Here is a 15,096-nt window from a genome sequence, read left to right on the forward strand (position 1 = left end):
TCCTAACTTTGTTGTTATTTAAAAAAAAAAATCACCGAGCGTGAAACCCCAGGAGCTCCCGATTGGCCACGGTGGGCAATAAATTGAGGCTGGTGAAAGAGGAGGTGGTCGCGAACGGGATGGAGCGCGCGGGATCCCTCCTCTTGGCGAATATCGACGTCGCGCCTCCTTCCCCCGTCGTCGCTTCCCCGATGATTGCCAAACACGGAAACATGTGGACGCACTGTTGGTATAGCACGAGGACTGTGGTTTGAGAAGCAATCGGACCTCGGCGATTTGACGAAGCCTTGATTCTGATTAGGGACACACAAATGATCTAAAGATACTTTGATGACTGAACAAGTTTTGTACCAATTATCCCAATCGATCAGCTCGGGAAAACAAAAACAACTTTGCATTGTGGGGAAATATTTTGCTGTAATCGTTCTATTAAGAAATTTGCGATGCTGCTATTGCTGCTTTGACAGTGGTGCACAAACAAACAACAACAACCACTCAACACGCTCCGTGTCAACAACAACAACAACAACCACTCGCCGTGTTTTTGTGTGGCCCTAATTCAGGACGCACGGGTGTGTGCGTGACAGCCCCTGTTCGATCTCTACACCGCATTCCTAATAAACTCCTTCGTACCAGCAGAAGAATATAGGGTAACATTCATATTGGATTATTGGTTTCATAATTGATTTAAAAAAAAATTGTCATATACCCTCCTCCACCCGACGCGGACCATTTGTAATGGGGGGAAGAAAAAAAAAAGGCGATCGCGTGAACAAACGCCGCCCGCGTGGCCAAACTTGTGCCCTAACTCCGACGGGCGCCCCCGACTTTACGCTGCCGGTTAGATGGGGCGACTACCAACGCGTCCTCACCCCGATGGTCCCAGCGGTTGTGTGGATCGCCCTCCAGCAACGCCGTCGAGGGGGTCCCACCGAAGCGCTTGGACCCGAGGCCGCGTGACGACTTCATCAATGGGCTGCGTCGGGAGGAGAAGGGCAGATACGGCGCGACGTTTAAGTCGACCCAGCGATCCGATCCCAACAATCAATTGTCAACCGTAATATTCAGTTTAACACGTGGAGGCTTTCGCGACCAATATTATTCATGATAAAGGTTTTTGGGTTAGATCGCGTTATTTATAAATGTGTCGTAACCCTCCACCACCCGATACGGCCAAACAGTAAAACATGTGTCACGTTTACAAAGGACAAAGTAATTCACTTCTTTAGCTCACCGGTGTTGTATAAATAACGCGATCTAACCCAAAAACCTTTATTATGAGCCGTAATATTGTTTGAGAAATCTCACGCACGTGTTAAATATAGGACTATTATTGTTATTATTTTGGATAGGACTATACATTGTATTCGAGTGGTGGTGCCTTACACCGGTAACAAAAACAATATACATTTACACACCGAGTGACAAATTTAGCCGTGTTGGGCACTGGCTCTTCATGCAGCGCAGGGAGCAAAGACGAAGGGCGATTGCCCGAAACATCGGCAAATTATACTCGTGTATGTTTTCTACCACGGAGAGAGCCACGGTGTTGTTGTTGTTGAGGAGGGGTTGTTGTTGTTGAGGAGGGGTTGTTGTTGTTGTCAGCTTGTGCATCGACCCTCACTGCGGGCAAAACGCAGCCGAGGTAAATGACACCTCTACTCAAAAAAACAAAACAAAATTGACAAGAAAAAATGTGTCAAACCCTCTTGGGAACAATCAGACCAGATGTGTCTGTGAACCTCACAATGCTGAACTTTCCTGCACGCCACCCGCAATATCTCCTGGTAAAATGACTCTGATCTGGCATCGCTGGGGCTCGCTGCAGAGTGGATGTGTGTGCGCACGTGTGTGTGTGTGTTGTCTCCACTCCAGATCCACACTCTCTCTCTTCCCCCAGCACGATCGATGTGTGTGACCTCTCACGACTGATTGTCTCACCCCCCCCCCCCGATCCTGACTTCCCCACCACCACCACCACCGCCGCCTGTTCTGCCGCAAATGAACCGCAGCACCTCGCGAACTCCGCTCTTTCTTGCAGCGGTGGTGGCGGCTTTCTGATGCGCTTCAGTGGCCGTCTGGAACGCTCTTCCTTCCGATAATAGGAAGCCACCGGAGCGGTGCACTTTTAAATCTCGACTCAAAGCAAATTTCGCTGGAATTGCTCGTTTGTTTGTGTTTAGTTTGTTGTCCTTCCCCCCCCCCCACGCACCTCCGATTAGCACGGCTGGCTACGTACGGTGCAAAAGAAGTTCAACGTGCACACATCTGGCAGGGCCCTACCTCCCGCTGCCTCTAAAGCGGCGTCTCCACTCCACCAGTCCCCTCTCTTCGGCTACGGCTCGTGGGCCCAGCGGTTATGCGCTCGCGTGTGCGTGGTTCGAATCGAGCAGGCGGCCCTGGTTAATACGGCAGCGGCGGCGCCAGGTGTTAGCCGTAAAATACGACAGTGCTTACTACGGCCGTGAAGTTACAAGGGATTTACTGCGCATATGGGCATTGAGACCACCGGTGCTCATCCGTTTACAGCCCCGCTGAGCCATTGGGGGAAAATTCCACATTACTATGGCGGGGGCGAGTCTACCCATAAGACTGTTTACTTCCCCCCCCCCCACAAATTGATACCTAATTTATCTACCCCAGAGAACGAGAGGATGATTGGCTGAGTCGACCCCTTTCCGCCACCCCAACCCAGGATGTGAACCCGACTGCTGCTCACTCTCACGCCGAGCCAGTTGCGTAATAAACAATTGGTGAGTCCACCTCGAGAGGAGCCTTCGAGCAGCAGTGGATTGATCACGCCGCCTGCTGCTAACCAGAGGTCGCAACCGGGTACCCGATACCCGTACCCTACCCGATACCCAGCTACCCGTACCCGGCCGGGTACGGGTACCCGTTTGCGACCCTGGTGCGGCCGGGTACGGGTAGGCCGTGAGTCACTGGTGAGTCACCGTTTGTCACTCATTTCCCAACGTCTTGTCTCTTCTCACAATTCAAGTTCCTAGAATCAACCCACCCGCGCCTGCAACATGGCTTCATCCCAGAGGTCGCAATCGGGTACCCGATACCAGTACCCTACCCGATACCCGGCCGGGTACGGGTAGCCGGGTATCGGGTAGGGTACGTGTACCCAATTGCGACCCTGGTGCGGCCGGGTACGGGTAAGGAATCAAAACCCGTTTGCGACCTCTGCTGCTGCTGCTGTTTCCGATGGAAACTGTACCGCTCGTGCAAGGCACGGCAGTCGCATGCACGCTGCACTCTCATCCTCTCCTCTCTACGATTGCGCCTTTTTGTTTCACCCCATCATCCGACCGGGGGTGTTGGTGCTTGTGCCGCTGTTCGGGTCCGTACCTTTGTGCGTCGCTCGGCACCATGTCCGACGTTTCGCGCCCGCCCCCCGCACACACCAACGTGCTGGCTTGGCTTGGCGAAGCTCCTCCTTTGCGTCAGCCACGAGAGCACCTCCCAGGCACGTGGTGGCGCGAAACGTCTGTCATCGTGCCCGAACACAGCGGATATAGCAGAGCTGACAAATAATCCCCCGTATAGCCTCTAACAGACTGTTGGGGCAAGTGCTGTTAGCGAGTAGCTATGAAGGCCGGCACGGCACACACGAGGGGGTGGGTGGTCAGCACCACGCCCGGCCGGCCGCCTTTGTCTCCCCATTGCTGATGCTCAAACACCCCACGCAGAGTACTCCATTTAAGGCCGAGTCGACCTAGGGGAGGCGCACGACCGGTTAAAGTATTTCGCTGCCACGTCTGGCTGCGTGCGGGAATCGAACTCGGCTCGCCGCCGGGTTCGCAGCGCCCGGTGCGGCGCTAACCACTGCGCCACCGCTCCCCCCATATTATCGTCGCACAACCCTTGCGAGCGCATCGATCACCGCGACTGTTTAACCCCCGAGAGCCGTGGGTCCAGATCAAGAACCGTGGGTCCAGATCAAGAACCGCTGCCCTTGAGGAACAAATTAATTGGTGGCGGCCAGTGACAATCGGCGACTGCGTGGGTGGGTGGGTGCATGGTGGCGATGGTGGTACCAACCCATCCGTTGTTTGCGATGCTGGCGAGATGGTGGTGCCATCCTATCCGTTGTTTGCGATGGTGGCTATGGTGGTGCCCGGGCCGGTTGGGCCGGGCAGGTTGGTTCATGGTGGGGGGGTTAATTTTTTTTTATATCGGTTCAAATGAACGACGCGTGGACGGATTGTGTGAACAACAACAACAGACAAACAATAAAATATCAACAATAACAACATTCATGGCACTCGGGGTGAGCTCGTTTCGTCGTACCGGTGTAAGCGAACTGTGGTGTTGGTGGTGATGATGCCGCTGCTGCTGCTGCGTTGGCAGTGGTGCACAAACAACAAACAACACGTTCCTTGTCAGACTCTCTTGAACCAGAGCTGGCGAACTGCCAAATGTTTAGACGCAACGACCGGTTTCGACTTTCAATGTCTCATCAGCAAAGTCAGACTAGCCTGAACCAATGCTGCCAAAACTGCCAGATGTTATAGGCAAGGATTGGTTTCGACATTCAGTACCTCATCAGCAAAGTCAGACTAGCCTGAGCCAATGCTGCCAACACAGTCAGATGTTATAGGCAAGGATTGGTTTCGACATTCGCTGTCTCATCAGCAAAGTCAGACTCGCCTGAGCCAATGCTGCCAAAACTGCCAGATGTTATAGGCAAGGATTGGTTTCGACATTCGCTGTCTCATCAGCAAAGTCAGACTCGCTTGAACCAGGGCTGGCGAACTGGCACGTGTTTAGACAAAGAACCCTCTCTGTTCGACATGAGTCTTAAGTCCATCTCTGTGATGCCGGCAGTAACTAACACGGACATGAAAATGTAACCGCTCAAAATGACTTTTTTTACACACCCAGACGTCAGAGACTTAACGAGTTAAATTTTTTTTAAATACATAAGTTTACGAGGTGAACTTTATCCTCTATGGGAGACGGAGCTTCACTCCGTTCACTAATCGACAAACTGCTTCGCGACGCGTCCCTCTCCGTGCTACGCGGACTGCCCACCTGGTGAGGGTCGTGTCACGAGAATCCATTCGGAAATCTCGCAAGTGAGCAGTGCAACCCCTCCGTGCGAGAGGAAGGGCCGCGGAAGTGGATATCACAGAGTTACCGCTGAGACCTCCTTCTTCAAGTGGCACTCTGGTCCACACACAGAACGGCACACGGAAGTGGATATCACAGAGTTGCCGCTGAGATCCCCTTCTTCTTCAAGTGGCACTCTGGTCCACACACAGAACGGCCCGTGGAATTGGATATCACAGAGTTACCGCTGAGACCTCCTTCTTCAAGTGGCACTCTGGTCCACACACAGAACGGCCCGTGGAATTGGATATCACAGAGTTACCGCTGAGATCCTCTTCTTCAAGTGGCACTCTGGTCCACACACAGAACGGCCCGTGGAAGTGGATATCACAGAGTTACCGCTGAGATCCCCTTCTTCTTCAAGTGGCACTCTGGTCCACACACAGAACGGCCCGTGGAATTGGATATCACAGAGTTACCGCTGAGATCCTCTTCTTCAAGTGGCACTCTGGTCCACACACAAAACGGCACACGGAAATGGATATCACAGAGTTACCGCTGAGATCCTCTTCTTCAAGTGACACTCTGGTCCGCACACAGAACGGCACACGGAAATGGATATCACAGAGTTACTGCTGAGATCCTCTTCTTCAAGTGGCACTCTGGTCCACACACAGAACGGCCCGCGGAAGCGACCAAAGTTATCCATAAATAATGTCAGAACTCCACGACTCCAGGAAATGGGCCCGCAGCTTGCCACAGCGTAAGGGACCGTGGTGATTTACAGCCAACGTGAGTTGAGCGTAGACAATTAGACCCGTAAAAATGATTGTTAAAAAAAAAAGATAGAATATAGTATTGTCATCAGTATGACATACCTATACCCAGTTTGCAGTCGATACGACATTGGGAAGACGGTTGAAATTGAGTTACAAGATTTGAGGATATGACAACAGACAGAGAGTAAGTTAAATAAAAGCGTGTAAAATGTAAAAAAATATATGTTTTGGATTTTTTATGATAGAATATAGTCTTGTCATCTGTATGACAAAGGTATTTAAAGTTTGCAGTCGATAGCACATTGGGAAGTGGGTAAAAATAGAGTTACAAGATTTTTTGAGGATACAACAGACAGAGCGAGTTAAATAAAAGCGTGTAAAATAGTTTTTGTTGGGTCAAATCGCGTAAATATGTGTCGTTAAACCCGCCACCACCCGACACAGCCAATTAGAAAAGGTTTGTCACGTAAACAGTACGTGCCAATTAGTTACTAGTTCGGCACAAAGGTTGTGTTGGAGAGTAAACCCACAACATTTACAATTTGAGTAATTAGTAATTACAACCAGGAGTTGTGGAGAAATCCTCCTCCAGCTTCGCTCTGACACAGACGGGGGATTAAGGCGATGACGGAGAAGTGGACATGACAGAGCTACATCCGAGATCCCCTTATTCAATTTGGGGCCGTCCATAAATGACGTCACGCGATTTTTGACGAGTTTTGACCCCCCCCCCCTTTGTCACACGGCGTCACAAATGTCTGACCCCCCCCCCAGGTGCGTGACGTCATTTATGGACAGGGGGTAGCACTTTGAGACACGTTACGTTAACCAATTACCTACTTTTACCAATTATCAACTAAGGAACGTATCCATACAGCACTGTGTTGATAACATTTTCATCGATTCATAGTTAGCACTCGATCCAACAATCGATTATTTTACCATAGCAACGCATGTGGAATCGACTGGCGGTTTACACTACGAATCAAGATAATCGATTACAATCCCCCGATTCCCCGCACACGAATCAAAAGCGAGGATCTTATACATGAGGAATCGATTTGCGATTCTCAGCTCGATTCATTGCGCTGACAATCTTCCGTGGGGGACGCGCGATGCGATCCGTCGACCGGAACATCGATTCCGATTCCGTTCAACTCGGTGCTTCGGCTGTACAGAATCGGGAGTTCGATTTAACGATCGTGCCGATTTCGATTCTGACAGCCGCCGCGCACGTGGGTACACAAGCGACATCGCGTCTCCTCCCGTGTCCCCGTGAGCCTCCCGTGTCCCCCGACTTGTCTCCGGAGTCCCACGGTGTCTCCCCGTCGTGTCCTTCTGTGTCTCCGTCTCTACCACCCGCCCCCCCCCGTGTCTTTACGGCTACGTACGGTGCAAAAGAAGTTCGACATTCGTACGTGACCCCCTGCGTCACCGCGCGTGTCTGTGTGTTTCCAGTGTCTCCCTCCACGTGTCTCCCTCTGTCTGCGGTGACCCCCCCCCCGTGACCCCCCCTGTGACCCCTCCCCCCGTGACCCCCTCCCCCGTGACCCCCTCCCCCCTGTGCCCCCCCCCCCCGGCCATGTCGTTCCGCTGGGGGTTCGTGAACGGCGCGGGCTTCTCGCTCTCTGGCCTGGCGCTGCTCGAGTTGTGGCTGCGGCGTCGCAAGCAGCAGCAGCAGCAGGGGGCGGACACGACTCGTGAGTGGGGGAGGGGGGGGGAGTAGGGGGGGTCAACGGGGAGGGGGGGGGGGTCAACGGAAGGAGGGGTGTGAACGGAGGGGGGTCAACAGAGGGGTCAACGGAGGGGGGGTGAACGGAGGGAGGGGGGGTGAACCGGGGGGGGGGTCAACGGGGGGGGGGGGGGGGGTTGAACGGAGGGGGAGAGGGTGAACGGAGTAACAGAGGGGGGGGTCAACGGAGGGGGATCAACGGAGGGGGGTGTGAACGGAGGGGGGGGGGGGGAACGGAGAGGGATCGCCAAGTATCTCGCTTGACGACAAAAAGAAACCCCGTAGCAATGAACTCGCGTGTCGGCTCGTCGTTACTAACACGTGGGTTGGAAACCCGCGCGTACAGATGGGCATAGACGATGGCAATGAACCCACTTGCTGTACTGCCATCATACCAGGGCAATAATCGAGGTGTTTGGGTGAGATCGCGTAAGCCAGATCGCCCGATGATGCTGGATGTCATTACCGGCGAAACGTCGGACTCAAGATTGTAAATGTTGTGGATTCACTTGTCGTTTTGTTTACGTGACAAATCCCCTCACCGGTTGGCCGTGCCGGATGGTGGCGGCTCTAACGACACATTTGTACTCGCGCCATCTCACCCAACAACCTCTATGATCTTCTTGGTTCTTTCGGTAAAGTCACGTAGAAGGGAAATAATAAAATAATAAAATTAAAATAAAATACAATTCTCACGACGTTTCGGCCACAACGCAAGCAGCCGTCCTCAGGTGAAGAACAGGTCTGTCGGAAAGACAGCGTCTGAATGAACACCACCGTTGCGTTGTGGCCGAAACGTCGTGAGAATTATTTTATTATGTTTTATTTTTATTATTTTAATATTTCCCTTCTACGTGACTTTACCGAAAGAACCAAGAAGATTAATCCCTGCAGTCACGAAAGCTTTAAATCGAAACCTCTATGAAGAACAACATTGGTCGCGAAAGCCTTCGTGTGAAACATACCACGCTCAAGGCGGGTAGTGGACGACCTCCAGACCGGCATATCCCGTGTCCCCGTACCCACACGTAGTGCCCCCCACCCCCGTGTCCACCCCCCCCCGCCCCCCCGTGTGTGAGCAGAGCCCCCCCCCGAGGGGGGAGGGTCCCCGCTGGAGCGCTGGGGGCTGCCGGACCGTGGCGCGAGCCCCCGCGTCTACGCGCACCATGCCCTCTCGTACGACCGGGCGCGGCGCGGCCCGGTCTGGGTGGCCGAGCACCTCACCCTGGCCTGCTTCAGCGGTGCGCGCACGCACCAACCCCACTCACTCACCTGGCGGCTCACCTGGCAGCTCACCTGGCAGCTCACCTGGCTGTTCACTCACCTGGCGGCTCACCTGTTCACTCACCTGTTCACTCACCTGTTCACTCACCTGCTCACTCACCTGTTCACTCACCTGCTCACTCACCTGTTCACTCACCTGCTCACTCACCTGACAGCTCACCTGTTCACTCACCTGGCTGTTCACTCACCTGGCTGTTCACCTGTTCACTCACCTGTTCACTCACCTGTTCACTCACCTGGCTGTTCACCTGCTCACTCACCTGGCGGGCTCACCTGTTCACTCACCTGGCAGCCCATCTGGCGACTCGGTCACCTCACAGCTCACCTGCTTGGCTATTCACCGAGCAACTCACCTGGCTCTTCGCTCACCCCACCCCCTTCCCCCACTCCCCCCCACCACCACCACCACCGCCGCCCCCCCACACACACAGGCGACGCCAACCGCAAGCACTGCCACTTCCACCCCGACCCGGGCATCGAGCCCCGGTTCTCCGCCTCGGACTCGGACTTCCGGGACAGCGGGTGGTCGCGCGGCCACATGGCCCCGTCCGAGGACAACAAGTTCAGCCAGGTGGGCAGTCCACCTCACGATGTTCCAAGTTCAGGGGTCAACACTCGGTGACTCGTGAGAACGGGGAGCGTTCTGCACGCAGAGGGCAGGAGGAGATGCGGAGGGGTCGGCATCGCTGGGAGCCGGGGTTCCACTCCGGGTTTCAACTCCAACCGCAGCGATTGTTAGACCCGTAGACTCGCACAGAGACCCGTAGACTTGCACAGAGACCCATAGACTCGCACAGAGACTCACACAGAGACCGAGAGAGACTCACACAGAGACCGAGAGAGACTCACACAGAGACCGAGAGAGACTCACACAGGGACCCGGAGACTCGCACGGAGACCGAAAGACTCACACAGAGACCCATAGACTCACACAGAGACCCAGAGCCGCACACAGAGACCCATAGACGAACACAGGGACCCATAGACTCACACCGACTGAATCGTGATTCAACCGGGTTCTCAAGCAGGAGGGTGATTGAGTTCCATAGTTTAGCAGCGGGGTGAGCGGCGCAGCAGCAGCAGCAGGAGGAGGATGGGCAGTGAGGATGTGGGTCGTGCCCTGAGCAGTAACTCACCACTGGCACCGTGGCCCACAGGAGGCCATGAACCAGACGTTCTACTTCTCCAACATCGTGCCCCAGGACATCTCCAACAACGAGGGCATCTGGAGAAGGTAGCGCCCCGAAAACAGTGCACACGCACCCACGCACGCCTACACACCTACACATTTGCACGCCTCCACGCCTACAGGCCTACACATCTGCACGTGTGCGCACGTGCAGTGTACAGTGAGGCGTTGGTGCTTATCTCCCGTTCACAGCCCCTGGAAATTCCACATTCCGATGGCAGGAGCGATGGTGGTCGTGTGAAAAGCGCCGTTGACTTGGCCACAAAAGTTTGTTTTCTCTCCTATTTTAGCGACCCCAGAGGAAGGAATGTTGATGATAGGCCGAGTCAACCTGCCCCCACCCTCCCGAACAACCTTCAGGATTTGACTTTGCGACGTTTGCGATTGCTCGGAGCCGCTCTGCCTCTCGCCGAGCCACCCCGGACAGATCGTGGACACATCTTCACGTGTGCACCGGTGTGGTCCACGTGACCTGAGCAGCCACTAGGGGCCGCTACACACTCAGCCGCATGTGCATGGGGAGCGGTCAGGTACAGCGGTTAGCGCTACGCCGCACTGCGAACCTGGCGGCCCGAGTTCGATTCCCGCTCACAGCCAGCACCAGTGACGATTATCTTAACCCCGGTCCTGGGCCTCCTCTAGGTCGACTCGGCCTCAAAATGGGTACCTGGTGCGGTGTGTAAAAATCGCCACTGGGGAGGCAAAGGCGGTCAGGCGCGGCGATGGCCACCCACCCCCTCGTGTGCCGTGCCTGCCGTCATAGCTGCTCGCTTACAGCACTTGCCCCAAAAGTCTGTCAAGGCTACACGGGGGATCTTTGCCTTCGCGCAGCCTGGAGTCGCTGTGCGAGCAGCTGACGGCGCTCTACGCCGACGTGTGGGTGGTGACCGGGCCTCTCGCGCTGGCCCAAGACAGTGGCGCTGGCAGCGGTGGCGGGCAGAGCAAGAGACATGTCAGCTACGAGGTGAGTGGAGGGCAAGGGTCACTCACGCAGGGCATGGCTGGGAATTGGGCTTCGGTGGGAATCATTCGTGAAGACAGTTGCCGAGCCAGCAGCGAACAGCAGCGAACAGCAGTGTCGTCACAGTTGCAACGGATAGAGAGTTACGAACGCGTTTCTTGTATTGAGCGAGGTTATTGGTGTTGCGCGAGATTCCGAATTGGAGGAGTGCGAGGGAAGAGTAAAGATTAGAGAGAAGTGAGGTGGACCCTGCAGTGTGGCGAGTGGGTGGATGAGTGAGTGGATGGGTGTGTTGTTGTCGTGGTGGTTGAACACGGTGGTGGTGGATTAGTGAGTGGATGGGTGTGTTGTTGTCGTGGTGGTTGAACACGGTGGTGGTGGATGGGTGTGTTGTTGTCGTGGTGGTTGAACACGGTGGTGGTGGATGAGTGAATGGATGGGTGTGTTGTTGTCGTGGTGGTTGAACACGGTGGTGGTGGATGGGTGGGTGGATGGGTGTGTTGTTGTCGTGGTGGTTGAACACGGTGGTGGTGGATGGGTGAGTGGATGGGTGTGTTGTTGTCGTGGTGGTTGAACACGGTGGTGGTGGATGGGTGGGTGGATGGGTGTGTTGTTGTCGTGGTGGTTGAACACGGTGGTGGTGGATGAGTGGGTGGATGGGTGTGTTGTTGTCGTGGTGGTTGAACACGGTGGTGGTGGATGGGTGGGTGGATGGGTGTGTTGTTGTCGTGGTGGTTGAACACGGTGGTGGTGGATGAGTGAATGGATGGGTGTGTTGTTGTCGTGGTGGTTGAACACGGTGGTGGTGGATGGGTGGGTGGATGGGTGTGTTGTTGTCGTGGTGGTTGAACACGGTGGTGGTGGATGAGTGTGTTGTTGTCGTGGTGGTTGAACACGGTGGTGGTGGATGGGTGAGTGGATGGGTGTGTTGTTGTCGTGGTGGTTGAACACGGTGGTGGTGGATGAGTGAATGGATGGGTGTGTTGTTGTCGTGGTGGTTGAACACGGTGGTGGTGGATTAGTGAGTGGATGGGTGTGTTGTTGTCGTGGTGGTTGAACACGGTGGTGGTGGATGGGTGGGTGGATGGGTGTGTTGTTGTCGTGGTGGTTGAACACGGTGGTGGTGGATGAGACGAAACGGTGTCTGGTATCGACCGAGTCCTCGCCGTGGTAGGATGAATCGATGGGCTATGGCTGTGGGCGGGACAGCGTCTCCTCTTCACGTGAACCACGTTTGTTCTATCCACTGCTGGATGGATAAACGAGGGCCTTGCACAGAGCCTGTGGGTTACTTGGCCACACTTGACGATTGGATTGGGGAAACGGTGGGAGACGGGGGGGGGGGGGGTGTTCGAGGGGAGGGGAGGGACACGGATTACGTACAGCGGCTGTGCTCGCTGCCTTCTGCCGCCACCACGGAGTCTCTCGCAGCAACGCGTCTCTCCGACCGTGCCCGTCGCAGGTGATCGGCGCAAACGAGGTGGCGGTGCCGACCCACCTGTACAAGGTCATCGTGGCTCAGGGTACCACCGGCGGCGATGGCGGCGGCGCTGACCGTGGTACCGAAGATATTGGCGGCGCCGAAGACGGCGGTGGCGCCACCGCGGAAGGCGCGGTGCTCGCGGCGTTCGTGATCCCCAACGCGCCGGTGCCGCAGGGGACGCCGCTCGGCTCCTTCCAGGTGCAGCTGGAGCAGCTGGAGCGCTGGGCCGGCGTCACCTTCTTCCCGCGGCTCGACCGCCAATCCTGCCGGGACCTGTGCCGTGTGGAGTCGTGCGGCGCCGGTGCCGGCACGAAGGCCGAGATGCAAGCGGGGCCGGCGAGCGTGGGAGGCGGTGCACGCTACGGGGCGTAGCGGGTGGGGTGCCGCCGGGCCGAGACCACGGACCCGCGGAGCTGTAGAACCCAGCTGAATCCCAAACCAGCGTGTGCGACATCACGGGACCTCCTTTGCCAGCATTAGATTATGATAATAGGTTTTTCACTTTTCTGGCAATACTAAAAGAGGTGTGAAGATGTTAAAACACCGAACTGAAACCTTTGCAAGGAATCATGTCTGCATTAAGCACACATACTTGTGGTGAACATGCAACAAAAAAAAACATGCTCTGACAGTCTATGGTGCATTGTGTTTGAAACTGATTGGTCCACATCAGAGACGGCTTTCTTTACAGCCTCGTCTCACTAACAGCGTTAGACCAGAGGATGCCACAAGGAGACCAGCACAAGGACAACGCACTATCAGGACATTGAGAGCTCTGGGCAAGCAGCTACATCATGGGACCCCCTTTGCCAGTATTAAATAATGATAATCGGATTTGAAGCTTTCGTGACTGCAAGGATTCATACTCTTTAGTTTTTTCGGTAAAGTCACATAGGTAAAAAATAAAATAAATGAAAAGAACTAAATTAAATCACTGATTTAATTTAGTTTTCATTTATTTTATTAAATTAAATCACTGATTTAATTGAGTTGTTTTCATTTATTTTATTATATTTTTTTTACCTACGTGACTTCACCGAAAAAAACCAATGAGAATGATAATCGGGTTTTCCCTTCTCTGGCAATGAAACAGTTGTATTAAGATGGCGTCCTCTGGCCTAACACTGTTAGTGAGACTAGGCTCTAAAGAAAGCTGTCTCTGGTGTGGACCAATCAGCTTCAAGGACAATGCAAAAACTCGTTGGTTCTTTCGGTAAAGTCACGTAAAAAGAAAATAATAAATTAAATAGCATACGACGTTTTGATTGCAACACAAGCAATCATCATCAGGTACAAATGAAAGAGAAAACAAACCTAGTAAACTTAGAAATATAATTCAATACAACACAGATAGTCGGCTAACATAACAGTCAACACCTTACCTGGTTGATTACGTTCTTCCAAAGATTGATAAATTTAAGAGAGATAAAACACAAATCAAGTTTTTACAATGCACTGTCAGAGCATTTTTTTCAACGGTTTTATTCAACGGGTTTACTTGACTCCTATGTGTGTCGTGGTCAAATCTTGTAATCAAAATTTTAGTTTACTCCCTGTTTCCCAATCAATTCCACATTTTGCACACGTACTCAGATCCGGTGACAATGCATGCCTGGATCAAAATCGGCATCAATTAATCAATTGGCTCTTTTAAAGCAATTAACATTTTGTATGGACGGCTTATTAATTAAATATTTATTTGTCTAGGTCAAAAATGCCGTGGTCCCTAAACTCTGGAATCGCCTCGCCCAAGAAGCAGGCGCCACGTGTCCCTTGTCATCAAGATGTCGTCCACTTCCCGTTGTCCAATCGAGTTATACTTATTAGTGCACTTTAAAATAAAACCGTTGTTTAAAAAAATCCTTTTTTTTAAGGAGTTTATTTGTTTGCATGTTCACCACAAGTCTACGTGGTTAATGCAGAGACGATTCCTTGCAAAGGTTTCAGTTTGGTGTTTTATTATTGCCAGAAAAAGGAAAAGCCTATTATCAGCGTGTGCGAGTTTACAATGACTCTTAATGAGTCTGCTACGGAACGCTACGACTCTTATGTGGTTCTCTTCGTAGGTCTATGGGGTTCTATGACATGAGTGACCCCATCGTCACACGGTGGACACTTGAGAGATCAATTTAATCACAAGCTAGTTTGTGGATGTCTGAGAGTCGATGGGTCCCCTCTGCTATGCGAGCCTATGGGTCTTCTATCGGAGTCTAGAGGGGCGGTCTGCTCATTACACCTGAGAACACGATGCACATCCGTGGTTGGAGCTGATTCTCAGCGGTGCCAGCTCCACGTCTCAGACCCGAGCCCCCAATCGCCCACACCGAGCAGAAATGGTGAAGTATGGTCAAACAACACCAACTCGACCGACATCACCTGAGTGGGGGGGGGGGGTGGCGGTGGGGAAGGATGCCTTAATTCCAGTAGTGGATTTTACAAAAGGTCTGTAAATGATCGTCTTTTTTACTACTTGCCGAGTATTTATTTTACTTGTTTATTAATAACCGGGTCGCACTTCAGATGCCGTTCAGCCTCATCCGGTGCTGCTGCTGCGCCAGTAGAGCTGTGGCGGCAAAGCCAACCAGCGCGGTCACCCTTTGGATATACTGG

General features: G+C 53.4%; 1 protein-coding gene across 1 annotated transcript; it reads left to right on the forward strand.

The window, feature by feature from the left end:
- The first annotated feature begins 7,399 nt into the window (after window positions 1–7,399).
- LOC144951458 (nuclease EXOG, mitochondrial-like) lies at window positions 7,400–14,861 on the forward strand. The gene is made up of 6 exons (XM_078881738.1): window positions 7,400–7,537; window positions 8,652–8,810; window positions 9,285–9,424; window positions 10,011–10,087; window positions 10,874–11,006; window positions 12,466–14,861. Exons 1-6 carry the CDS (start codon window positions 7,420–7,422, stop codon window positions 12,856–12,858), a joined length of 1,020 nt encoding a protein of 339 aa, XP_078737864.1. The 5' UTR covers window positions 7,400–7,419; the 3' UTR covers window positions 12,859–14,861.
- Window positions 14,862–15,096: the final 235 nt, after the last annotated feature.

Source organism: Lampetra fluviatilis, chromosome 62 (assembly GCF_964198595.1).
Source record: "Lampetra fluviatilis chromosome 62, kcLamFluv1.1, whole genome shotgun sequence".
Classification (NCBI taxonomy): domain Eukaryota; kingdom Metazoa; phylum Chordata; class Hyperoartia; order Petromyzontiformes; family Petromyzontidae; genus Lampetra; species Lampetra fluviatilis.

Excerpts from the sequence above, each read along its gene's own strand:
- LOC144951458 (XM_078881738.1), top strand. The coding sequence starts at position 7,420 with ATGTCGTTCCGCTGGGGGTTCGTGAACGGCGCGGGCTTCTCGCTCTCT. Across the intron at positions 7,538-8,651 it reads GCAGGGGGCGGACACGACTC|AGCCCCCCCCCGAGGGGGGA; the intron begins GTGAGTGGGGGA and ends GTGTGTGAGCAG. Across the intron at positions 8,811-9,284 it reads CACCCTGGCCTGCTTCAGCG|GCGACGCCAACCGCAAGCAC; the intron begins GTGCGCGCACGC and ends CCACACACACAG.